The 26,639-nt window shown below is 41.0% G+C and overlaps 1 protein-coding gene across 3 annotated transcripts in view; it reads right to left on the bottom strand.

The window, feature by feature from the left end:
- Positions 1–26,639, bottom strand: part of LOC143765946 (formin-H-like) — a 196,275-nt gene that overhangs the window by 135,536 nt on the left and 34,100 nt on the right. For 2 of the 3 annotated variants that reach the window (XM_077253165.1, XM_077253168.1), the window contains exons 2-5: positions 20,164–20,259; positions 10,802–10,885; positions 8,135–8,308; positions 252–400 (exon numbers count right to left, since the gene is read on the bottom strand). In XM_077253165.1, coding sequence (XP_077109280.1) covers positions 252–400; positions 8,135–8,308; positions 10,802–10,885; positions 20,164–20,259 — 503 coding nt within the window. Of the gene's footprint in view, positions 1–251; positions 401–8,134; positions 8,309–9,376; positions 9,782–10,801; positions 10,886–20,163; positions 20,260–26,639 lie in introns of those variants that run through there. The other variant, XM_077253169.1, reaches the window with a different exon arrangement.

Raw genomic sequence — 26,639 nt, 5'->3', positions numbered from 1 at the left:
TATGTTCTCCCTCCTCCGACTGGACACAGAATAGAGATAAAGAGCAGGAATATTTGGGAAATAATGATGACGTCTCCTGGTTTCCATCTCATGGAGGGATGAGGACCAGCGCTGGACCGTCTTATCCCCTTTAGCTTTTGGATAACAAGAACAAAACCCAAACTCCTCTGTCAAAAACAACTGTAATAGCTACACGGATATGGAGGCGGTCACTCACAACTAATCTTATAAACCATGATGCTTTTGCATACTTCACCCATTTGTTGGATGGATTATCCAGAAGTTCTAGGAGCCCTTCCAAGACCACATCAGAAAAAGCATTTTTTTTAACAAAGGTTTTCACAACAGACGTCTGACCATTTGCTTGCATCTGCAGAATCTCATTCACAATCTTCAGAATCTATAAGACAAAACAATGAAACAATGTTCAGGTTATACCAGCATGCTCCATTTCACTATATACTGAAGATGTATAACTTATACCAGCTGTACATATATAATTATATACAGGAGATACCCAGGGCTATAACGAAACTCAAAAGTGATACAGAATCCTGCACCCAGAGACCAACACAGTAACAATCAGCAGAGATGTAGTGATTGATGAAAACTCTGTATCGCTCAAATTCCATGATGTTACACCAGTTATTCAACCTAAGAATCAAGAACAAGAATCACCAGACACCGAAAAGGAAAACACTGAAGTTTGGATAAGCTCTGAAGCCACCAAGGAATACACAGAAGAACCAAGTCAACCTCCAGTCAGGAGATCAGAAAGGATAAACAAAGGTATCCCAGCTAGATGCCTTTCTTATATGGTCAGAACAATTCCAGAATGAGAGCCACAGTCATGGCAGGAGATGCAAAAACTGCCTGTCCACGGGAAACAGAAGTGGATAAATGCCGCTAATGAATAGATGGAGTCCCTTCACCAACTCCAGACATGGGAGCTTACTGAGCTACCCCAAGGAAAAAGAGCTGTCCGAAATAAGTGGGTCTTCAAAAACAAATATGACTCAGAAGGTAAAGTTTACCGGTTTAAGGCAAGATGGTCTGAGGATTGTCCTTGACTGATCTCACCATTCTTCTTCTCTGCCTTTCTGATGTTTTTCTCGGCCTGCCACTTCTGGCCTTAACAAGAACTGTACCTGTGTTCTTCCATTTCCTTACTATGTTCCTCACAGTGGAAATTGACAGGTTAAATCTCTTAGACAGCTTTTTGTATCCTTCCCCTGAACAACTATGTTGAATAATCTTTGTTTTCAGATCATTTGACAGTTGTTTTGAGGAGCCCATGATGCCACTCTTCAGAGGAGATTCAAACAGGAGAACAACTTGCAAGTGGCCACTTTAAGTAGCTTTTCTCATGATTGCATACACCTGGCTATGAAGTTCAAAGCTCAATGAGGTTACAAAACCAAAAAAAGTGCTTTAGTAAGTCAGTAAAAAGTAGGTAGGAGTATTTAAAACAAGAAAATGATAAGGGTGCCCATACTTATGCACCTGTCAAATTTCGTTTGAATGCAGATTGCACATTTTCTGTTAGTACAATAAACCTCATTTCAAGGCAGAAACATTACTGTGTCCAACAGTTATTAGATATATGAAACTGAAATAGCTGTTGCAAAAAAAACATTTTTTTATAAAACATTAAGCTTAAGATTAATAGGGGTGCCCAAACTTTTTCATATAACTGTATAACTTATACCAACTGTACATATATAATTACAGTATATACTCGAGTATAAGCCGAGAATTTCAGCCCACTTGTTTAGGCTGAAATTGCCCCTCGGCTTATACTCGAGTCATACCCAGGGGTTGGCAGGGGAGGGGGAGCAGCAGCTGTCTAATAATACTCACCTGCTCCTGGCGAGGTCCCTGGACGTCCCTGGTTCTCCAGGTGCCAGCAGCTTCTTCCTGCACTGAGCGGTCACATGGTAACCGCGTTACCATGTGACCGCTCAATACAGGAAGAAGCTGCCGATGCCGGAGAACCAGGGCCTGAACCGCGCCAGGAGCAGGTGAATATAACGCAGTGCGTGATATTCACCTGTTCCCCGTTCCACCGACAGCCGGCGCTGCATCTTCCCCGTCCTCTGCAGTGACACTCAGGTCAGAGGGCGTGGTGACGCAATTAGTGTGCGCACCGCCCTGTGCCTGAACCACAGTGCAGAGGACAGGAACGCGGACCGGTGAATATAGCAAGTGCTGGGTCTGAGACGTGAGTATGTCATTTTTTTATTTTTTTTTAAATTGCAGCAACATCATATGGGGCAAATGTCTGTATGGATCATCTTATGGGGCCATGTGCAGCGTTATATGGGGCAAATATCTGTATGGGGCCATGTGCAGCATTATATGGGGCAAATATATCTGTATGGGGCCATGTGCAGCATTATATGGGGAAAATATCTGTATGGGGCCATGTGCAGCATTATATGGGGAAAATATCTGTATGGGGCCATGTACAGCATTATATGGGGCAAATATCTGTATGGGGCCCTGTACAGCATTATATGGGGCAATTATCTGTATGGGGCCATGTGCAGCATTATATGGGGCAAATATCTGCATGGGCCATGTGCAGCATTATAAGGGGCAAATATCTGTATGCAGCCATGTGCAGCATTATATGGGGCAAATATCTGTATGGAGCATCTTATGGGGCCATGTGCAGCATTATATGGGACAAATATCTGTATGGGGCCATGTACAGCATAATATGGGGCAAATATCTGTATGGGGCCATGTGCAGCGTTATATGGGGCAAATCTCTATGGTGCCATGTGCAGCATTATATGGGGCAAATATCTCTATGGGGCCATGTGCAGCATTATATGGGGCAAATATCTCTATGGGGCCATGTGCAGCATTATATGGGGAAAATATCTGTATGGAGCATCTTATGGGGCCCTAATCAGCATTTGTGGAGCATTATAAGGGGCAAATGTGTCTATGGAGCAACTTATGGGACCCTTATTAACCTTTATGCAGTACTGTATGGGGCAAATGTGTCTATGGAGCATCTTATGGGGCCATTATTAACCTTTGTGCAGCATTATGTTGGGCATATTTTAATATGGAGCGTCTTATGGGGCCCATCATGAACTGTATGGAGCATCTTATGGATTCTCAATTGGATTATCAATTAATTTTACTTTTATTGGTACCTATTTTTATTTTTGAAATTTACCGGTAGATGTTGCATTTTCCACCCTAGGCTTATACTCGAGTCATTAAGTTTTCCCAGTTTTTTGTGGCAAAATTAGGGGGGGACGGCTTATACTCGAGTGTATACGGTATACAAAGGAGATGCCCAGGTTATACCAGCATGCTCCATATCACTATATACAGAAGATGTATAACTTATACCATTGGTACACATATAATTATGTTCAGAATATATCCAGGTTATACCAGCATGTTCCATATCACTACATACCGAAGATGCATAACTTACACCAGCTGTACATATATAATTATATACAGGAGATACCCAGGTTATATCAGCATGTTCCATATCACTATATACAGAAGATGTATGACTCATACCAGCTGTACATATATAATTATATACAGGAGATACCCAGGTTATATCAGCATGTTCCATATCACTATATACAGAAGATGTATGACTCATACCAGCTGTACATATATAATTATATACAGGAGATACCCGGGTTATACCAGCATGCCCCATATCACTATATACAGAAGATGTATAACTTATACCAGCTGTACATATATAATTATATACAGAATATTCCCATGTTATATCAGCATGCCCCATATCACTATATACAGAAGATATATAACTTATACCAGCTGTACATATATAATTATATACAGGAGATGCCCAGGTTATACCAGCATGCTCCATATCACTATATACAGAAGATGTATAACTTATACCATTGGTACACATATAATTATGTTCAGAATATATCCAGGTTATACCAGCATGTTCCATATCACTACATACCGAAGATGCATAACTTACACCAGCTGTACATATATAATTATATACAGGAGATACCCAGGTTATATCAGCATGTTCCATATCACTATATACAGAAGATGTATGACTCATACCAGCTGTACATATATAATTATATACAGGAGATACCCAGGTTATATCAGCATGTTCCATATCACTATATACAGAAGATGTATGACTCATACCAGCTGTACATATATAATTATATACAGGAGATACCCAGGTTATACAAGCATGCCCCATATCACTATATACAGAAGATGTATAACTTATACCAGCCGTACATATATAATTATATACAGAATATACCCAGGTTATACCAGAATGCTCCATATCACTATATACAGAAGATGTATAACTTATACCAGCTGTACATATATAATTATATGCAGAATATACCCAGGTTATACCAGCATGCTCCATATCACTATATACAGAAGATGTATAACTCATACCAGCTGTACATATATAATTATATACAGGAGATACCCGGGTTATACCAGCATGCCCCATATCACTATATACAGAAGATGTATAACTTATACCAGCTGTACATATATAATTATATACAGAATATTCCCATGTTATATCAGCATGCCCCATATCACTATATACAGAAGATATATAACTTATACCAGCTGTACATATATAATTATATACAGGAGATGCCCAGGTTATACCAGCATGCTCCATATCACTATATACAGAAGATGTATAACTTATACCATTGGTACACATATAATTATGTTCAGAATATATCCAGGTTATACCAGCATGTTCCATATCACTATATACAGAAGATGTATGACTCATACCAGCTGTACATATATAATTATATACAGGAGATACCCAGGTTATATCAGCATGTTCCATATCACTATATACAGAAGATGTATGACTCATACCAGCTGTACATATATAATTATATACAGGAGATACCCAGGTTATACAAGCATGCCCCATATCACTATATACAGAAGATGTATAACTTATACCAGCTGTACATATATAATTATATACAGAATATTCCCATGTTATATCAGCATGCCCCATATCACTATATACAGAAGATGTATAACTTATACCAGCTGTACATATATAATTATATACAGGAGATGCCCAGGTTATACCAGCATGCTCCATATCACTATATACAGAAGATGTATAACTTATACCATCTGTACATATATAATTATATACAGGAGATGCCCAGGTTATACCAGCATGCTCCATATCACTATATACAGAAGATGTATAACTTATACCAGCTGTACATATATAACTATATACAGGAGATACCCAGGTTATACCAGCATGCTCCATATCACTATATACAGAAGATGTATAACTTATACCAGCTGTACATATATAACTATATACAGGAGATACCCAGGTTATACCAGCATGTTCCATATCACTATATACAGAAGATGTATAACTTATACCAGCTGTACATATATAATTATATACAGGAGATACCCAGGTTATACCAGCATGTTCCATATCACTATATACAGAAGATGTATGACTCATATACCAGCTGTACATATATAATTATATACAGGAGATACCCAGGTTATACCAGCATGCTCCATATCACTATATACAGAAGATGTATAACTTATACCAGCTGTACATATATAATTACCGTATATACTCGAGTATAAGCCGAGATTTTCAGCCCAAATTTTTGGGCTGAAAGTGCCCCTTTCGGCTTATACTCGAGTCACGGTCTGTGGCAGGGTCGGCGGGTGCGGGGGAGAGGGCGCTGAGGCATACTTACCTAGTCCCGGCGATCCTGACGCTCCCCCTGCCCGTCACACTGTCTTCGGGTGCCGCAGCTCTTCCCCTGTACAGCGGTCACGTGGGACCGCTCATTAGAGAAATGAATATTCATTTCTCTAATCAGCGGTGCCGGTGACCGCTGATAGAGGAAGAGGCTGCGGCACCGAAGACCAGCTGTCCGGGGGAAGGAGCGGGACGCCGGGAGCAGGTAAGTATCGCATATTTACCTGTCCACGATCCACACGCTGGGCGCCGCTCTGTCTTCCCGGCGTCTCTCCGCCCTGACTGTTCAGGTCAGAGGGCGCGATGACGCATATAGTGTGCGCGCCGCCCTCTGCCTGATCAGTCAGTGCGGAGAGACGCCGGGACCGGACGCTGGGGAGCTGCAAGCAAGAGAGGTGAGTATGTGTTTTGTTTTTATTATTGCAGCAGCAGCGTTATATATGGCACAGATTTATGTGGAGCATCTATGGGGCCAAACTGAACGGTGCAGAGCATATAAGGCACAGCTTTATATGGAGCATCTATAGGGCCATAATGAACGGTGCAGAGCATTGTATATGGGGCACAGCTTTATATGGAGCATCTATGGGGCCATAATGAACGGTGCAGAGCATTCTATATGGCACAGCTATATATGGATAATATATGGGGCAATAATCAATGGTATGGAGCATTATATATGGCACAGCTTTATATGGAGCATCTATGGGGCAATAATGAACGGTATGGAGCATCTATTTTTATTTTTGAAATTCACCGGTAGCTGCTGCATTTTCCACCCTAGGCTTATACTCGAGTCAATAAGTTTTCCCAGTTTTTTGTGGCAAAATTAGGGGGGTCGGCTTATACTCGGGTCGGCTTATACTCGAGTATATACGGTATATACAGAAAATACCCAGGTTATACCAGCATGCTCCATATCACTATATACAGAAGATGTATAACTTATACCAGCTGTACATATATAATTATATACAGAATATTCCCAGGTTATACCAGCATGTTCCATATCACTATATACAGAAGATGTATAACTTATACCAGCTGTGTATATATAATTATATACAGGAGATGCCCAGGTTATACCAGCATGCTCCATATCACTATATACAGAAGATGTATAACTTATACCAGCCGTACATATATAATTATATACAGGAGATGCCCAGATTATACCAGCATGCTCCATATCGCTATATACAGAAGATGTATAACTTATACCAGCTGTACATATATAATTATATACAGGAGATGCCCAGGTTATACCAGCATGCTACATATCACTATATACAGAAGATGTATAACTTATACCAGCTGTACATATATAATAATATACAGGAGATGCCCAGGTTATACCAGCATGCTACATATCACTATATACAGAAGATGTATAACTTATACCAGCTGTTCATATATATTTATATACAGGAGATGCCCAGGTTATACCAGCATGCTCCATATCACTATATACAGAAGATGTATAACTTATACCAGCCGTACATATATAATTATATACAGAATATACCCAGGTTATACCAGCATGCTCCATATCACTATATACAGAAGATGTATAACTTACACCAGCTGTACATATATAATTATATACAGGAGATGCCCAGGTTATACCAGCATGCTCCATATCACTATATACAGAAGATGTATAACTTACACCAGGTGTACATATATAATTATATACAGGAGATGCCCAGGTTATACCAGCATGCTCCATATCACTATATACAGAAGATGTATAACTTATACCAGCTGTTCATATATATTTATATACAGGAGATGCCCAGGTTATACCAGCATGCTCCATATCACTATATACAGAAGATGTATAACTTATACCAGCTGTACATATACAATTATATACAGGAGATGCCCAGGTTATACCAGCATGCTCCATATCACTATATACAGAAGATGTATAACTTATACCAGCCGTACATATATAATTATATACAGAAGATGCCCAGGTTATATCAGCATGCTCCATATCACTATATACAGAAGATGTATAACTTACACCATCTGTACATATATAATTATATACAGGAGATGCCCAGGTTATACCAGCATGCTCCATATCCCTATATACAGAAGATGTATAACTTACACCAGGTGTACATATATAATTATATACAGGAGATGCCCAGGTTATACCAGCATGCTCCATATCCCTATATACAGAAGATGTATAACTTACACCAGGTGTACATATATAATTATATACAGGAGATGCCCAGGTTATACCAGCATGCTCCATATCGCTATATACAGAAGATGTATAACTTATACCAGCTGTGCATATACCAGATTCCCTGGTTATACCAGCTTGGTACTTACACTCTGTTTATCCTCTGCACATGCTGCCTCCAGCTCATAGTCTTGGTGGCCGTGAAAGGAGATGACAAATTTCAGGCCATCGATATCCTGACATGACTTGACCTGTTCGAACGGGAACTGTTTCTTCAGTGTTCCCTTCTCTATATTGAAAATCATCTGTGTATAGAAATCAATCTAAAAAGAAAGAAAGATATTTATCGATATTTATCTATAACGCACACTAAAAGCTGTGGAGCTACAAATATCATTATCATCATCTCTTAATTTTCTGGACAGACCTTATAGACAAACTTCATGGGATTAGACGAAAAACTGAATTAGTGTAAGAGTGCTAATCTACAGGTAGGACTCCCCCAAAATGTCAAGACCTGTGAGGTTTTAATTTGGACCAGATAGCTAAGACCACAGTTGTAGTTCTTTCTACAATGAATAATTCTATATTTTTCCAAGATAAATCAATTCATTTCTAGGTTTCAATAACATTTTATCAACAGTAGGTCAACGATAAAGGTTCCTATTGAATGACAGCAAGCAAAGATTGTAAAAACTAGTTACAGTTTATGATGATTTTCTGGCTTCCTGCAGCCACCACTAGAGGGAGCCTAACGTATACAGGTAATATTGAATTCAATATTAAGACCATGCAGCCAGCTCCCTCTAGTGGTAGAAACTATCAGAGAGAATTGTATCATATACCATGAGCCAAATCCCTGTTGCATATTTTTCTTATTTTATTTTTGGTGTTTTTCGCCTGCTTTTAATCTTCTTCTTACAATTTGCATCATTTTTTTTGTCTATTTTATATTTGTTTGCCTTTTGATTGTTTTTAGGTTCAACATTGTGGGTGGCGTTTTTGTTTCCCAGTTATTTTCAGATGATTTGCGACACCCACCCAGGCCGTGGGGTACTCGGAACCAGGTTGAACAGTTCTTTGGGGACGTTACAGGGCCGTGACCCGACTCCGTGGCCCTGGGCGTGCAATAGAAATGCAAGGGGGAAAATTATATGGGATTGATTTGTGACGCCACCCATGGTGTTTGGCAAGGGATGGCCGACGCTGCATTTCAGGTCCACTGGGGCCAGTGGCGACGCAGAAAAGATGGTACAGCTTCCCACGGGTAGAGTGGGCCCTAGGGCAGTTATAGGGTAAATTTGATGATGGCAACTGTTGTAGTACTGGGCAGGTGATGCAGTAAACAATTCGGAGGACACAGCAGGGTGCAGTATTCACACTTTACTCACAGTCTTTTGGTTACAATCACCAGCCGGATGCTGTGTCCTCCGGGTCGGTGGTCCAGCCAGCTCTCGGGTAGTTTGGGTGCACTTTACCGGGACCCCCTTCTTGTGTACCTTTCAAGGTCGTCTCTCTGCTCTGGCTCACACCCTCCTGCCCTGCACCTTACACACAGTGTCCCAAGCCAGCAGCCTCAGGTCCTGTCGGGCGACGACCTCCTGATCCCCTTGACCCTATATGGCTGCCTTTTTAGCGATTGTGTGTAGATTTGGCTGTTGCACATACAGATACCACAGCCTCCGGTTTGCTAGCTGAGTCCTACTGTCTCTCCACTGGGGCCGGTCCCCACTGCGACCTGGTCCCTCCATCCGACTAAAGTCAGCATGGATTTGGGAACCACAGGTGGATTCTTCACTTCCCTGGCCCCTAGGACCCTTTCTCTCTCTGGAGCTCCTCTCTTCTCTGTTCTCCTCCTCTGACTAACTCCACCTCACTGCCGTTTCCATGACAACACTTCACTCCCAACTGTCACACTACCTCTGGGTCTCCTACCCTTATCTACTTCCTCCACCCACACCCTCTACCTAGTTCCCTGTCCAGCCTGAGATGGGGCCCTCCCTAAATAGGGTCCGCCCAGAACACCTGGCCTGGAGTGGTGTGATGTTGGATGCTAGTGTCCGGGTACCGGGTAGTGCCCCTTCCTTCCCTGATAGTGGGGTACCACACCTCTGGCTGATGTGCAGTACCTCTGTGGCGACTGGACCCTCAGGCGCACCACAGATTCATCAAATGCGACTTTATTTTTAAAGGTGCAACATTTTTTTAAGTATCCTACTCATTGAAGTCAGGTTTTTGCACATTTTGAAACTTTAACGAGTCGTGTGATTTTTTTGCTCCAAAGAAGGTAAAAAAAAAAAAGCATGTTTGTTTCTGCAGAAAATTTACAAACCCACGTGCGTCATATCGAGGAATATGGTGCAAATATATACAGCAAGATAAAAAAAAAGTGACTTAAAAGGACAAAAACATGAACATGATGAATTGCCCCCTGAGTCTAAGCTGGGGTTTTGGAGCTTTGTGTCAGAAAAACGGAAGACTTAGCGGAACTTTCTGCTTTACTATAATGAGTACAGCATTCATTCTTGGTAATACTTTCATGCTGAATTCTAAGAATTTTGCTGTATATTAATGAAATCACATTAAACGTACAGCGCCTATTAAATGACGTCATCGTCTTCGAGGAACGACAAGTTGTTTTTGTAGCATATCAGGAAACAGGAAAAAAACTCTGCTCACATGCAATATTTAATTTCTCAGAAATCCTGAATTTCTCTATAATTTATAGGATTTAAATATTTCATCGTTCCCGGCAGAGGTGAGCGCTATCTTCTAATACAAGTGTAAGCTGCAGCAGTAAAAGTTTGATAACTTACCTGTAAGATACGCTTCTGCCACCGGTACCGGAATTTGTAGACATTGAAGTTGTACTGTTGGTTGGAGGGAGAGTTCGAAGTCTCCTACAAGAAAGCAATAGATAGCGTTACCAGAAAGGACTTGAGTGGAGTGATCCCCAGCAGCGACTTCCACCGGGCTGATGAATACTTCATGAATGGAAGCTCAGCCTCAACGTGTCTGACAGTGCAAGACATTATCCCCATCTGTGAGACTCCTCTGAAATGAGCTGCGAGGAGCTGGAAACCAGAGAGGGAAAATGGCAAACAGCTCAGACCAGAAACTCAAACTTACCAGAAACCCAAAGGAGACTTACTATGATAAAGGAGAAAAATGGAAGCTGATATTAAAGGCCCAAGACACTACTACGTTTACTACTCTGAGGTTTAACTGTAAGAGAGGGAATCACACATACAAGAATATTACTAATGAAAGATGAAGTACAATAATATAACTACTATAATACTGCCCTTATGTATAAGAATATAACTACTATAATACTGCCCTTATGTATAAGAATATAACTACTATAATACTGCTCCTATGTACAAGAATATAACTACTATAATACTGCCCCTATGTACAAGAATATAACTACTATAATACTGCCCCCTATGTACATGAATATAACTACTATAATACTGCCCCTATGTACAAGAATATAACTACTATAATACTGCCCCTATGTACAAGAATATAACTACTATAATACTGCCTCTATGTACAAGAATATAACTACTATAATACTGCCCCCTATGTACATGAATATAACTACTATAAAACTGCCTCCTATGTACAAGAATGTAACTACTATAATACTGCCTCTATGTACAAGAATATAACTACTACTAGATGGTGGCCCGATTCTAACGCATCGGGTATTCTAGAATATGCATGTCCACGTAGTATATTGCACAGTCCACGTAGTATATTGGTCAGACACGTAGTATATCGCGCAGGGCCTGTGATGACGTCGCGGTCAAATGACCGTGACGTCACGGCAGGTCCTTCTGCCAGACCATCCGTGCCAATGGAACATGGCGGTTGCATCGCGAGGAGCGGGAAAGGCGGCGTAGGTGAGTATATAATCTTTTTTTTTTTTTTAATTATTTTTAACATTAGATGTTTTTACTATTGGCACTGCATAGGCTGCGTCAATAGTAAAAAACTTGGTCACACAGGGTTAATAGCAGCGGTAACGGAGTGCGTTACCTGCGGCATAACGCGGTCCGTTACCGCCGGCATTAAACCTGTGTGAGCGGTGAGCGGAGGGGAGTATGCGGGCGCCGGGCAGTGAGTGCGGGGAGTAAGGAGCTGCCATTTTCTTCCGGACTGTGCACGTCGCTGATTGGTCGCGGCAGCCATGACAAGCAGCTGGCGAGACCAATCAGCGAACGAATAACCGTTACAGACAGAAGGACAGACGGAAATGACCCTTAGACAATTATATAGTAGATAATACTGCCCTCTATGTACAAGAATATAACTACTATAATACTGCCCTCTATGTATAAGAATGTAACTACTATAATACTACCCTCTATGTACAAGAATATAACTACTATAATACTGCTCCTATGTACAAGAATATAACTACTATAATACTGCTCCTATGTACAAGAATATAACTACTATAATACTGCCTCCTATGTACAAGAATATAACTACTATAATACTGCCCCTATGTACAAGAATATAACTACTATAATACTGCCCTCTATGTACAAGAATATAAGTACTATAATGCTACCTTCTATGTACAAGAATATAACTACTATAATACTGCCCCTATGTAAAAGAATATAACTACTATAATACTGCTCCTATGTACAGGAATATAACTAATACTGCCCTCTATGTACAGGAATATAACTACTATATTACTGCCCTCTATGTACAAGAATATAACTACTATAATACTGCCCCTATATAGAAGAATATAAATACTTTAATACTGCCCCTATATGCAAGAATATAACTACTATAATACTGCCCTCTATGTACAGGAATATAACTACTATAATACTGCTCCTATGTACAGGAATATAACTACTATAATACTGCTCCTATGTACAAGAATATAAGTACTATAATGCTGCCTTATATGTACAAGAATATAACTACTATAATACTGCCCCTATATACAAGTTCATCTTATAACAATGTTATTATTACTCTTATAGATTATTTTACTCTCTCTGGCAGGTCTATAGAAATTTGTATTTCTTCAGCTATTAATGTGCTGTGATAGAATTAAGCTTATGTATTCAAATTAGCAAAAACATGTAGTTTATGCTAATGACATTCTGACACTTATTAGGGGAATGGAACATACTGCCCGCTGCGCTGTTTTTACTGGGATCTGGCAGTAAATAGACATTTTCTTGGAGAGCGCAGTAAGATTGCAACTACATCAATTACACATAATTATCATTATTAGTTTATAACCATTGAGGCAACTATAATTATTTTTATTTTTTATCAAAAGTCCCCAAAAAAATCATTATTCTTTCTCCCATTGACACTAGAACTGCCTCCCATCTCACCGCTGCACATTTAAAAGGACAGTAACCATGCTGGGTATTTTTTCTCAATTTTTTTTTTGTACATTTGAGTTCATTATTTTATTGTAAAATATTTAGAATTGAGAGTCCTCAGTGGTTGATATCTTTTAATTGCTAACTGAAAAGATGGTAACAAATTGCAAGCTTTCGAGACTACACAGGTCTCTTCATCAGGCAAATACTAAAAGACCTAAAAGAGACCTGTGTAGTCTCGAAAGCTTGCAGTTTGTTACCATCTTTTCAGTTAGCCATTAAAAGGTATCAACCACTGAGGACTCTCAATTCTAAATATTTTTCTATCTACTGGCTAACACGGTACCAAGATATATATCTTTCTTATTTTATTGTAGTCATTTTATGCTAGGGAGAAAGTGACTGTCAATTTATTGTTCCCTGTGATCAGCCATTTCACTGGAAATATAGCTGTACATCTCCCAATGAGGTTTCAGGAGAGAATCTTTGACCTAAACAATGGATACCATGAATGTGTCAGAGTCTGTTCAAGAAAAAAGGCTGTATGTAATGGTGGGTGACAACTTTGACAACACAAAAAAGCGCTCTATAGTTGTCACCCACCTTCCATTTTATATTTTTCCATATAATAAGCTCTACAAAGTCATCTACTATATAATTGTCTAAGGGTCACTTCCGTCTGTCTGTCTGTCCTTCTGTCTGTCTGTCACAGATATTCATTGGTCGCGACTCGCGGCCTCTGTCTGTCATGGAATCCAAGTCGCTGATTGGTCTCGCCAGCTGCCTGTCATGGCTGCCACGACCAATCAGCGACGGCCACAGTCCGATTAGTCCCTCCCTACTCCCCTGCAGTCAGTGCCCGCCCCATACTCCCCGCAGTCACTGCTCACACAGGGTTAATGCCAGCGGTAACGGACCGCGTTATGCCGCGGGTAACTCACTCCATTACCGCCGCTATTAACCCTGTTTGACCAAGTTTTTACTATTGATGCTCCCTATGCAGCGTCAATAGTAAAAAAAATCTAATGTTAAAAATAATTAAAAAATAAAAAATCATTATATACTCACCTTCCACCGGCAGGTTTTGGTGGCAAGGATGGTTTGCGCGAAGGACCTGCCATGACGTCACGGTCATGTGACCGCGACATTATCACAGGCCCTGCGCGCCTGCGCGAGAAGGACTTGCCATGATGTCACGGTCATGTGACCATTACGTCATGGCAGGTCCTTCTCGCGCAGGCGCGAAGAAGCTGCGGTACCATGGGACAGGCAGGGACAGCGTCAGGAGCACCAGGAGCAGGTGAGTATTTCATATTCATCTGTCCGCGTTCCATCCGCCGGGCGCCGCTCCGTCTTCCCGTCCTCTGCAGTGACTGTGCAGGTCAGAGGGCGTGATGACGTATTAGTGTGCGCGCCGCCCTCTGCCTGAACAGTCAGTGCGGAGAGACGGAACGCTGAGGAGCAGCGACGAGAGGTGAGTATGTGATTTTTTTTTTGTTAATTGCAGCAACAGCAGCATTACATGTGGCACAATGCTGTATGGAGCGTCTATGGGGCCATAAAGAACTGCATGGAGCATTATATGGGGCATCTATGGTGCTATAATGAACTGCATGGAGCATTATATGGGACATCTATGGGGCCATAACTGCATGGAGCATTATATGGAGCATCTATGGGGCCATAAGTGCATGGAGCATTATATGGGACATCTATGGGGCCATAACTGCATGGAGCATTATATGGAGCATCTATGGGGCCATAAGTGCATGGAGCATTATATGGGACATCTATGGGGCCATAACTGCATGGAGCATTATATGGAGCATCTATGGGGCCATAAGTGCATGGAGCATTATATGGAGCATCTATGGGGCCATAACTGCATGGAGCATTATATGGAGCATCTATGGGGCCATAAGTGCATGGAGCATTATATGGGACATCTATGGGGCCATAACTGCATGGAGCATTATATGGGACATCTATGGGGCCATAACTGCATGGAGCATTATATGGGACATCTATGGGGCCATAACTGCATGGAGCATTATATGGGACATCTATGGGACCATAAGTGCATGGAGCATTATATGGAGCATCTATGGGGCCATAACTGCATGGAGCATTATATGGAGCATCTATGGGGCCATAAGTGCATGGAGCATTATATGGGACATCTATGGGGCCATAACTGCATGGAGCATTATATGGAGCATCTATGGGGCCATAGGTGCATGGAGCATTATATGGGACATCTATGGGGCCATAACTGCATGGAGCATTATATGGAGCATCTATGGGGCCATAAGTGCATGGAGCATTATATGGGGCATCTATGGGGCCATAACTTCATGGAGCATTATACTACGTGACTGGGAAAAATACTACATGACTGGGCAATATACTACGTGACTGGGCAATATACTACGTGGACATGCATATTCTAGAATACCCGATGCATTAGAATCGGGCCACCATTTAGTTAACAATAAAAGACATATCAATTCCAACATTTGACGTACAGTTACGTCTGACTTTGATGTGGCTCGCATCTTTCCTGTCATATGATCGCTGAATTATTCAACCATCATCTGACTAACAGCCTCGGTTGGAGCGGAGCTATGTCATCTGCTGTTAACATGTTAAATGTCGCTGTCAATCACTGACAGGTACATTTAACTCACCTGCAAAGGGTGCATCATCATTCCATGAACCCATTGGTCCGTCCATGATGGATTCACAGGGCGTTGATGGTTTGCCATGACAGATAGGGGTCTGCTGAATACCTCCTTGCTTGTCATGACGATTCTTGTGAAAGACAGTGCTTAGCTAGTGTTCATAGATCATTATTTTCACTGTGCATAGCACTGCTATGTAAAGCATAAGCAACTGGAGGATTGTAGCTTCAAGTTCTCTAATGGGACTTTTGAATCCAGTAAAAAGTAAAAAAAAAAAACACTTCAAAATATGAAAAAAGAAACTATTTTTTTTTAAATAAAAGCATTTTAAAAAAACAAAAATAGACATATTTGGTATCGCTACGTTAGAAAAAGTCCAGTCTATCAAAATATAAAATAAACTAGATGGTGGCCCGATTCTAATGCATCGGGTATTCTAGAATGCACAGCCACGTAGTATATAGCACAGCCACATAGTGTATAACAGACCATGTTGTATATAGCATAGCCACGTAGTATAACACAGCCCACGCAGTATACAACACAGCCACGTAGTCTATAGCACAGCCTACGTAGTATATAGCACTGCCACGTAGTATATAACACAGCCCACGCAGTATACAACACAGCCCACGCAGTATATAACACAGCCCACGCAGTATATAACACAGCCCACGCAGTATATAACACAGCCCACGCAGTATATTGCACGGCCCACGTAGTATATAGCACAGCCACGTAGTATATAACACAGCCCACGCAGTATATAACACAGCCCACGCAGTATATAACACAGCCCACGCAGTATATAACACAGCCCACGCAGTATATAACACAGCCCATGCAGTATATAACACAGCCCACGCAGTATATTGCACGGCCCACGTAGTATATAGCACAGCCACGTGGTATATAACACAGCCCACGCAGTATATAACACTGCCCACGCAGTATATAACACAGCCATGTAGTATATTGCACAGCCCACGTAGCATGCAGCAGAGGCACATAGTATATAGCACAGCCCATGCAGTATATAACATAGGCACATAGTATATTGCACAGGCACGTAGTATATAGCACAGCCCACGTAGTATATAACACAGCCCACGCAGTATATAACACAGCCCACGCAGTATATAACACAGCCCACGCAGTATATAACACAGCCCACGTAGTATATAACACAGCCCACGTAGTATATAACACAGCCCATGTAGTATATAACACAGCCCACGTAGTATGTAACACAGCCCACGTAGCATATAGCACAGCCCACGCAGTATATAACACAGCCCACGCAGTATACAACACAGCCACGTAGTCTATAGCACAGCCTACGTAGTCTATAGCACTGCCACGTAGTATATAACACAGCCCACGCAGTATACAACACAGCCCACGCAGTATATAACACAGCCCACGCAGTATATAACACAGCCCACGCAGTATATAACACAGCCCACGCAGTATATTGCACGGCCCACGTAGTATATAGCACAGCCCACGCAGTATATAACACAGCCCACGCAGTATATAACACAGCCCACACAGTATATAACACAGCCCACGCAGTATATAACACAGCCCACGCAGTATATAACACAGCCCACGCAGTATATAACACAGCCCACGCAGTATATAACACAGCCCACGCAGTATATTGCACGGCCCACGTAGTTTATAGCACAGCCACGTAGTATATAACACAGCCCACGCAGTATATAACACTGCCCACGCAGTATATAACACAGCCATGTAGTATATTGCACAGCCCACGTAGCATGCAGCAGAGGCACGTAGTATATAGCACAGCCCATGCAGTATATAACATAGGCACGTAGTATATTGCACAGGCACGTAGTATATAGCACAGCCCACGTAGTATATAACACAGCCCACGCAGTATATAACACAGCCCACGCAGTATATAACACAGCCCACGCAGTATATAACACAGCCCACGCAGTATATAACACAGCCCACGCAGTATATAACACAGCCCACGTAGTATATAACACAGCCCATGTAGTATATAACACAGCCCACGTAGTATGTAACACAGCCCACGTAGCATATAGCACAGCCCACGCAGTATATAACACAGCCCACGCAGTATATAACACAGCCCACACAGTATATAACACAGCCCACGTAGTATATAACACAGCCCACGTAGTATATAACACAGCCACATAGTATATACAGTAACACAGCCCACGCAGTATATAACACAGCCCACATAGTATATAGCAATGTGGGCACCATATCCCTGTTAAAAAACAATTAAAATAACAAATTGTTATATACTCACCTTCCGTCGGCCCCTGGATCCAGCCCAGGCCTTTACCGATGCTCCTCGCGACGCTCTGTTCCCAGTAATGCCTAGTGGCAATAACCCGTGATCATGTAGCGGTCTCGCGAGACCGCCACGTGATCTTGGGGCACTACCGCAATGCATTCTTAGGACCGGAGCGTCGCGAGGCGCAGGAAAGACTGCGGTGGACTTCGGAAGGTGAGAATATAAATTTTTTTGTTTTTTTTTATTATTTTTAGCATTCTATGTTTTTACTATTGATGCTGCATAGGCAGCATCAATAGTAAAAAGTGAAGCGGTGTTTAATCCCGTCCCAATATCGCTGATTGGTCGCGGCCGGCCGGCCGTGACCAATCAGCGACCCAGGATTTCCGTTACAGACAGATGGAAGTTAGAAACAGATAGAAGTACCCCTTAGGTAATTATATATATTATATATATTATATAGATTAATGGTGTTACGAAAACAAAAATAAAAAAACAACAGAATTACGTTTTTTGGACACCACAACAATGCAATAAAAGGCAATCACAACATTATATGTTCCCCAAAATGGTATCAGTAAAAATGTTCTCAGCACACAAAAAATAATTTAAAAAAAATGTAAAAATACTCATATTTGGTATCACTACATTTGAAAAAGTTCCATCTGTTAAAATATAAAATAAATGAATAACGCCCCTTTCATTTATAATATTTCAAAATTTGACCTAATAAAAATATATTATTTTTTTAAATTAAAAAGTACAATGTGCACTTGACTGAGCTGAGCGTGTACATTTATCAGATAAGTCCAGGTACATGTCTATTTATCAGCCACACAATCGTTAGACCATCAACTATCCATCTCAAAGGGAACCTTACAGGAAATTCATGCTAACTTAAAAGGTTATCCGGCTTTAGGCCGGATAACCATCTGTAATTACTCTGTGAATGCAGACTTGTGAGTTTTCATAGTGTGCACATTGTGTGCCGTAATGATTCTTCGGTGCCGGCACCAGGAGTTGACAATCATGTGACCAAATGTATACAATTTGCATATTTCCGGCCACATTCCAACTAGACTTGTCTGGCCTGTCTGAATAAACTTGCATTGAGTGAGGCCTCGAATGTCTAGTTGGTATGTTACTTCTATATGCAAATCGCATACTTGCAGTCATGCGCTCCCTGCGCCGACACCTGATAATTGTCACAGCGTGCAGTATGTGAGGATAAACAAGTCTGCAGTCACATAGACTTGTATCCTAGGGCCAGACATCCCCTTTAAATTGAGTCTGTCAGCATGGAATAACTGTTCAAAAAGTACTGGCACTCAGTGCAGCCTTCGTGTGACCAGTTCAGTGCCCCGTCCTACCTGCTTGTTTTCCTCTATCTCCTCCTCACCACCTCTTCTTTGATTGACAGCTCTGGCTTCATAGAACCAGAGAAAGTTGGAAATAGAGGGAAGTAAAGTAGGTGGGAAGGTGCACTGAGCTGTTTGGCTACACTAGCGGTGAACTGCGCGACCGTGCTTGGTTTGAACAGTCATTCTGTGCTGACAGACTCCCGTTAGCCACGGACCCACAGGTTTCTCCACTAGAGGCAACTGTGGTTTTACTATAAAATATTGCTGCATTTCAGAGGAGACAGTTTAAAAACAAAGTCAAACATGGAGAAAAGTCTTGACTGTGCGGAGTTCTTCTGATTTCTCCCTACTCCACTCAACTTTATTGAGAGGTCTCCAAAAGGAAAGACCTGTCAATCAAGCATATCCGGGTTTAGAGAAGCCATTCAAGATATCTATTAAGTTATTGGCGCCATTTCTTACCTTCCCGCCCTCTTCCGATCGAGCAATCGCTTCTACAATGGTGATTTCATTCTTCTTCACCATCTGAAGTATTTGTAAGAGTTCTTCTTGACTTCGCTAAAAGAATTTAAAAAAATCTAGGTTAGTGGGTGAATTCTGAGATGAGAACCGTGATTACGAATGTGGTGATATTTATTCAATGGAGGAGATCGTCTACAAATTGACAACAGTATCAGACGCCCCAGTGGATGGAAATAATCTTGTTCATATCCAGAAGCTTAAAAGGGGTTGTCCAGTCCTGAGTTCAGTGCTGCACTCTATGTGACTGCAGACTTGTGAAACCTCGCAGCTCACATGGTGCATGCTGTCAGGATTCTCCAATGTCGGCGCCTGGAGCGGTGGGCATGTGACCACAATTATACAATTTCCTGTCACATTCCGACTAGACGTGTCCCACCTTGCTCAATTGACTTGCATGTCTAGTCGGCATGTGACCGCATGTATGCAAATCTCCGGCACCGGAGAATCCTGATCATGCATGATCTTAGTATTCACTAGTCTGCAGTCATACGACATAAACCTCAAGCCTGGACAACCCCTTTAATATACAGTTGAGTGTTTGCTATAACTGTATCCAGTCTAGAGAATCCAAATCTGATACATTCTAACAAATTACCAGGACAGGAGGGAGACATGTAATAGTGATGTGTTTACAGGGAAGATAACCTGTCCTTGCGTGGATACATTGTAACAACCCTTCAACTGTGAGAAGTTTTAGGTCCGTACAGATTTCGGATATAAACAACAAAGGTATATTCATTGACAGGAAGCAGAGATCCTTAAAAGAAAATGCACAGATACATTGCAGCAAATTTTCAGATATAAGAAGTGTTCGGTCTGAACATGTTTTTGACCTTTGGGTGTAAAAGTAAATTCTATTCACTGATATTAAGAATAGATGTTAAAATATGAATGTTGCAGAACTTGATTATCAGACGTCGCATTGTTTGATCTGTTGCTTACTCACAGACGTTGCATTAATGTGGCTCAAAATACTTAAACAAAAAAATCCAAAAGTTAAAACCCCAAACTTTCCTAGCACCTCCCCCAATACCTGGCATGTTGGAGGCTCCTGAGGCCGGACATGACACCGTCTTTGCTGAAGCCAATAGCCCGGCTCTTATTGCCTCATCCATATTTGATGCTCCCTCCATATAAAGCCTTCGGAGATCTGGAGGGGCTCACGTCCACCATGTTTGCTGACTGCCCAATCTTCAAACTCCACTTGGCAGGAATTACATTCTGTTTTTTTTCTTCACAGTATGAGCCAAGAATATCAATTGTATCTTGGCTTTTTATGTATCCGACCGGTGATGGACAAAAAAAATCAGCAAGCGCAAAATGGAAAATGCTGAGAGTCAGGGCTGATCGATGCAGCCGAGAGCAACATCCTATACGCCTTCATGACGTTAATAAACTTATGTAGTATTTTTAAAGGAAAATAGTGATAATAATAAAAAAGGAATTAAAGGGGAACTCCGATCACCGTTGATAAGATCAGGGTGGATGCAGAGATTAATGATGAGTGACATAATGCAAATGTAATATATAAAGCTGAATGTGTGTGTGTGTGTGTGTGTGTGTGTGTGTGTGTGTGTGTGTGTGTGTGTGTGTGTGTGTGTGTGTGTGTGTGTGTGTGTGTGTGTGTGTGTGTGTATGTCCGGGATTGGCATCTGCTCCGTCGCAGCTACAGCCACAAAATTTTGCACAGTCACACGTCTGGACCCTGAGGGCGTCATAGGCTATGTTGTGAGGCAAAATTTTAACCCCGCGCGTTCCAATTCACCAAACAATTTTGCCCCTATCTACATAATGGGGAAAAAGTGAAAGGAAAAGTGTTGGAGGCAAATTGACAGCTGCCAGATGTGAACAAGGGGGACTTAAAGAGTCAGAGAGATGGCGCCAAAGAGTATATACCATACAGTTGCTAAGGTGGGGCCCCGACATGGGATACTCACCACACACAGGATATGAACACACACACACAAAATGCGCCACACACTACCATGTGCTTGAACACATATACCACTCTCAACACACATTTCACCACACATACACCAACCTTGCCACATAAAAGTCAAAACACAAAAGTCACCACTCAAAACTCGCCACGCGCAAAACTCGCCACATGCAAAACTAGGCTCCGCAAAACTCGCCACACGTGCAAAACTCACCTCATGGAAAACTCGGCACACGCAAAACTTGCACAAGCGGAAAAATTGCCACATGCACAAAAGTTGCAACACATGCAAAAGTTGCCTCACACAAAACTTGCACATACTCAAAACGCACCACATAAAACTCGCCACGCGCAAAACTCACCATGAGCAAAACTTGCTGCACACAACTTGCTACACTAACCTGTCACATGCAACTCGACACACAAAAAGTTGCTACATGCATGTTGTCACACAAAACTCATCACACAAAAGACACTACAATGCATGTCGCCACACGCAACTCAACACACACATGAAACTCGCCCTAAAACACACACTGTCTGGTATTATCCTTCAAAAATAAAAATCTGATTAATAAGCAGACAAACTACAAGAGCAACAACTGTACCATATAGGAAATACGGCAGCTGTCAGTCACATGACCTGTCTATTATGTGTATGTGTGAGCTAATATATACTATATACAGGAGGAGATTACATACAGGTACATACTATATACAGGAGGAGATGACACACAGGTATATACTATATACAGGAGCAGATGACACACAGGTATATACTATATACAGGAAGAGATGACATACAGGTATATACTATATATAGGAGATGACATACAGGTATATAGTATATACAGAAGAGAGACATACATGTATATAGTATATACAGAAGAGATGACATACAGGTATATACTATATACAGAAGGAGATGACACATAGGTATATACAATATACAGGAGGAGATGACATACAGCAGGTATATATTATTTACAGGGGAGATGACATACAGGTATATACTATATACAGGACATGACATACAGGTGTATACTATATATAAGGGAGATGGCAAACATGTATATTAGGGTGTTTCATTTTTCCAAAGTTATGATTTTCATATGACTTTGCTTGAATCCTTCGTCTAAGTTATCTAAAAGATCCATGTAAAAAATATTAGCAAAATCGATTAATATTTAGGGGTTGCACACTTTGATCACTTTTATCTGAAAGCACTGAAATTCATGAAAATGTATCATCGACATCACACTAATGTGTATGTTGTGTTTCTATTATGTTTTGCAGGTAGTTAAACTGAAAATGAGTACTAGAAAGGGAATTTGGTTACTTGAAAAGGTGCCTGGTGGTGAATTTTTGGGAGCTCGACTCCCTTCCGAGGAACAAGTGCTTTTAGTTTTTATTTACCATCACAAGGAAATTAAAGAAACACTCTCGTGTGCTGCTAAATCCACAAGTATTAAACTACAGGAAGTGTGGAAGAAAGCAAGTATCCCTGTCATGACAGAGGAGAATATCCAAACTCGTATACAGAAGTTATACAAGGAATATCAACATCTGGGTAAAGAGAAATCAAGAAGCACTGACAAAACAAATATGAAGCGGCAGATTTGGAAAGGTGATCTTGTTGAGCTATTTGATATTGCTGCATATTGTAGCACGTTTTGTCTGTCTAATATATGTCCGCTTTTGGCACTAGGCAGTTGTAAGTCGATGGGCTCCAAGGAAGGATTTGGAGATGCTACAGCTTTTGCAATATTATCCAGATAAAGATGTCAGAGAAAGTGCCCTCACAGTGGCTAAGAGTCACATTTGGTATCTGTCAGAAACTAACATAGGATTGGCATTTTTGGATGAACATATCGGTCAGGCTGACAAGGATAAGATGTTTGAAAATTTAAGAATGAAACCTGCAAAGAAAAAGGAACTGAAATGCTTGGAAGGTAAAAAACTTGTTTTTGAAGGAAAAGACCTCAGCGATTTTGTTACAAGTAAAACAAAGACATTCTTTGAATTGTTTGGGATCCACAACATAGAAGAATATTGCAGTAATACACTAAGAAGCTACGTCAATGCTCTTCAGGTGGTGAATGACACCGCTGAAAGGGGCATTGCTCTGATAAAGAAGTTTAGTAATTCGATCACAGATGAACAACAGAAACAATTCTTGTTAAGAGTTGTCGAGTGTCATAGAAAAGCCGTCACCAAGCGAACAAAAGAAGGAGTTGCATCTTTAGTGTAAATCATTTAATACGCATGATACTGCCTATCAATGTTACTGTTTATTGTCACTATTATCCTAAGTTTTTAACTGTTTGAATTTCTAATAAAAAATACTTAACATTGAAAATCTGTTTTTTGCGCACTTTTATTAAACTGATAAAAGTGTGCAACCTCTAAATATTGTTCGATCATCTTGAAATTTGGCATATATACTTTTTACATTAGTGAGACTCGGGGCGTAAGCAAAGTCTTAAAAAATTTGACATTTTAATTTTTACCATACAAAATGAAACACCCTAATGTATACACCATGTTCCTAATTATTATGCAAATGATATTTTTCTCGGATTTTCCTAAATGGTCGGTCCAAATGACAGTCAGTCTACTAAAAGTCATCACCCTTTAGAGAATACATTGAATTTTATTGAAGAAACCTCCCAATAATAACAGTATAATCTCCAAAATGAATACAAACTCAAAATGCACTGTTCCAAATTATTAGGCACAGTAGAATTTCTAGACATTTGATGTTTTAAAGAACTGAAAATGCTCATTTGTGGAATTTGCAGCATTAAGAGGTCACATTCACTGAACAAAAAAGCTATTTAACTCCAAAACATCCTAACAGGCCAAGTTACATGTTAACATAGGAACCTTTCTTTGATAATCACCTTCACAATTCTTGCATCCATTGAGCTTGTGAGTTTTTGGAGAGTTTCTGCTTGTATTTCTTTGCATGAAGTCAGAATAGCCTTCCAGAGCTGCTGTTTTGATGTGAACTGCCTCCCACCCTCATAGATCTTTTGCTTGATGATACTCCAAAGGTTCTCTATAGGGTTGAGGACAGGGGAAGATGGTGGCCACACCATGAGTTTATCTCCTTTTATGCCCATAGCAGCCAATGACTCAGAGGTGTTCTTTGCAGCATGAGATGGTGCATTGTCATGCATGAAGAAGATTTTGCTCCTGAAGGCACGTTTCTGCTTTTTATACCATGGAAGAAAGTTGTCAGTCAGAAACTCTATATACTTTGCAGAGATCATATTCACACCTTCAGGAACTTTAAAGGGCCCTACCAGCTGTTTCCCCATGATTCCGTCCCAAAACATGACTCCTCCACATCCTTGCTGACGTTGCAGCCTTGTTGGGACATGGTGGCCATCCACCAACCATCCACTACTCCATCCATCTGGACCATCCAGGGTTGCTCGACACTCATCAGTAAACAAGACTGTTTGAAAATTAGTCTTCATGTATGTCTGGGCCCACTACAACCGTTTCTGCTTGTGAACACTGTTTAGGGGTGGCCAAATAGTAGGTTTATGAACCAAAGCAAGCCTTTGAAGGATCCTACACCTTGAGGTTTGAGGGACTCCAGAGGCACCAGCAGCTTCAAATATCTGTTTGCTGGTTTGTAATGGCTTTATAGCAGTTGCTCTCTTTATCCGATGAACTTGCCTGGCAGAAACCTTCCTCATTATGCCTTTATCAGCACGAACATGACTGTGCTCAGATTCAGCCACAAATCTCTTAACAGTAAGATGATCACACTTAAATTTTCAAGAAATATCTAATGTTTTCATCCCTTGACCAAGGCATTGCACTATTTGATGCTTTTCAGCAGCAGAGAGATCCTTTTTCTTTCCCATGTTACTTGAAAACTGTGGCCTGCATATAATTGTGGAACATCATTTTTAAGTAGTTTTCCTTTAATTAGAATCACCTGGAAAACTAATTATCACATGTGTTTAAGATTGATTTCAGTGATCCATTGAGCCCTGAGACACAATGCCATCTGTGAGTTTATTTGAAAAACAAAATAATTAAATCCTTTTGACACTTTAATCCAATTTGCATAATAACTTGGAACACAGTGTATACTGAGGGGAAAATGAGAGGTGTGAGGTGAAAATGAAGGGTGTGAGGTGAAAATGAAAAGGTGTGAGTGCAAAATGAGAGGAGTGAGGGAAAATAGTGGAGTGATCAGAAAATGACAGATGTGAGGTCGAAATGACAAGTGTTAGGAGGGGGGAATGAGAGGAGTGAGGGGGAAAATGAGAGGCATGATGGGAAAATAAGACAAGTGAGGTGCTATAACTAACCACAGATATTTTCTATGCCCAGGCAACGCCGGGCTCTTCAGCTAGTATGATATAAAAGGGGTTTAGTTAAAATCCATGTATTTCTGGCTGAAGGACCAGTTTCGGATTCCCTGTACAGTGGGCGGAGCTTTCTTCTGTGCTCA

Source organism: Ranitomeya variabilis, chromosome 4 (assembly GCF_051348905.1).
Source record: "Ranitomeya variabilis isolate aRanVar5 chromosome 4, aRanVar5.hap1, whole genome shotgun sequence".
Classification (NCBI taxonomy): Eukaryota; Metazoa; Chordata; class Amphibia; order Anura; family Dendrobatidae; genus Ranitomeya; species Ranitomeya variabilis.
Note: the sequence above shows the minus strand (reverse complement) of the source record. Positions and strands in the feature narration are given on the sequence as shown.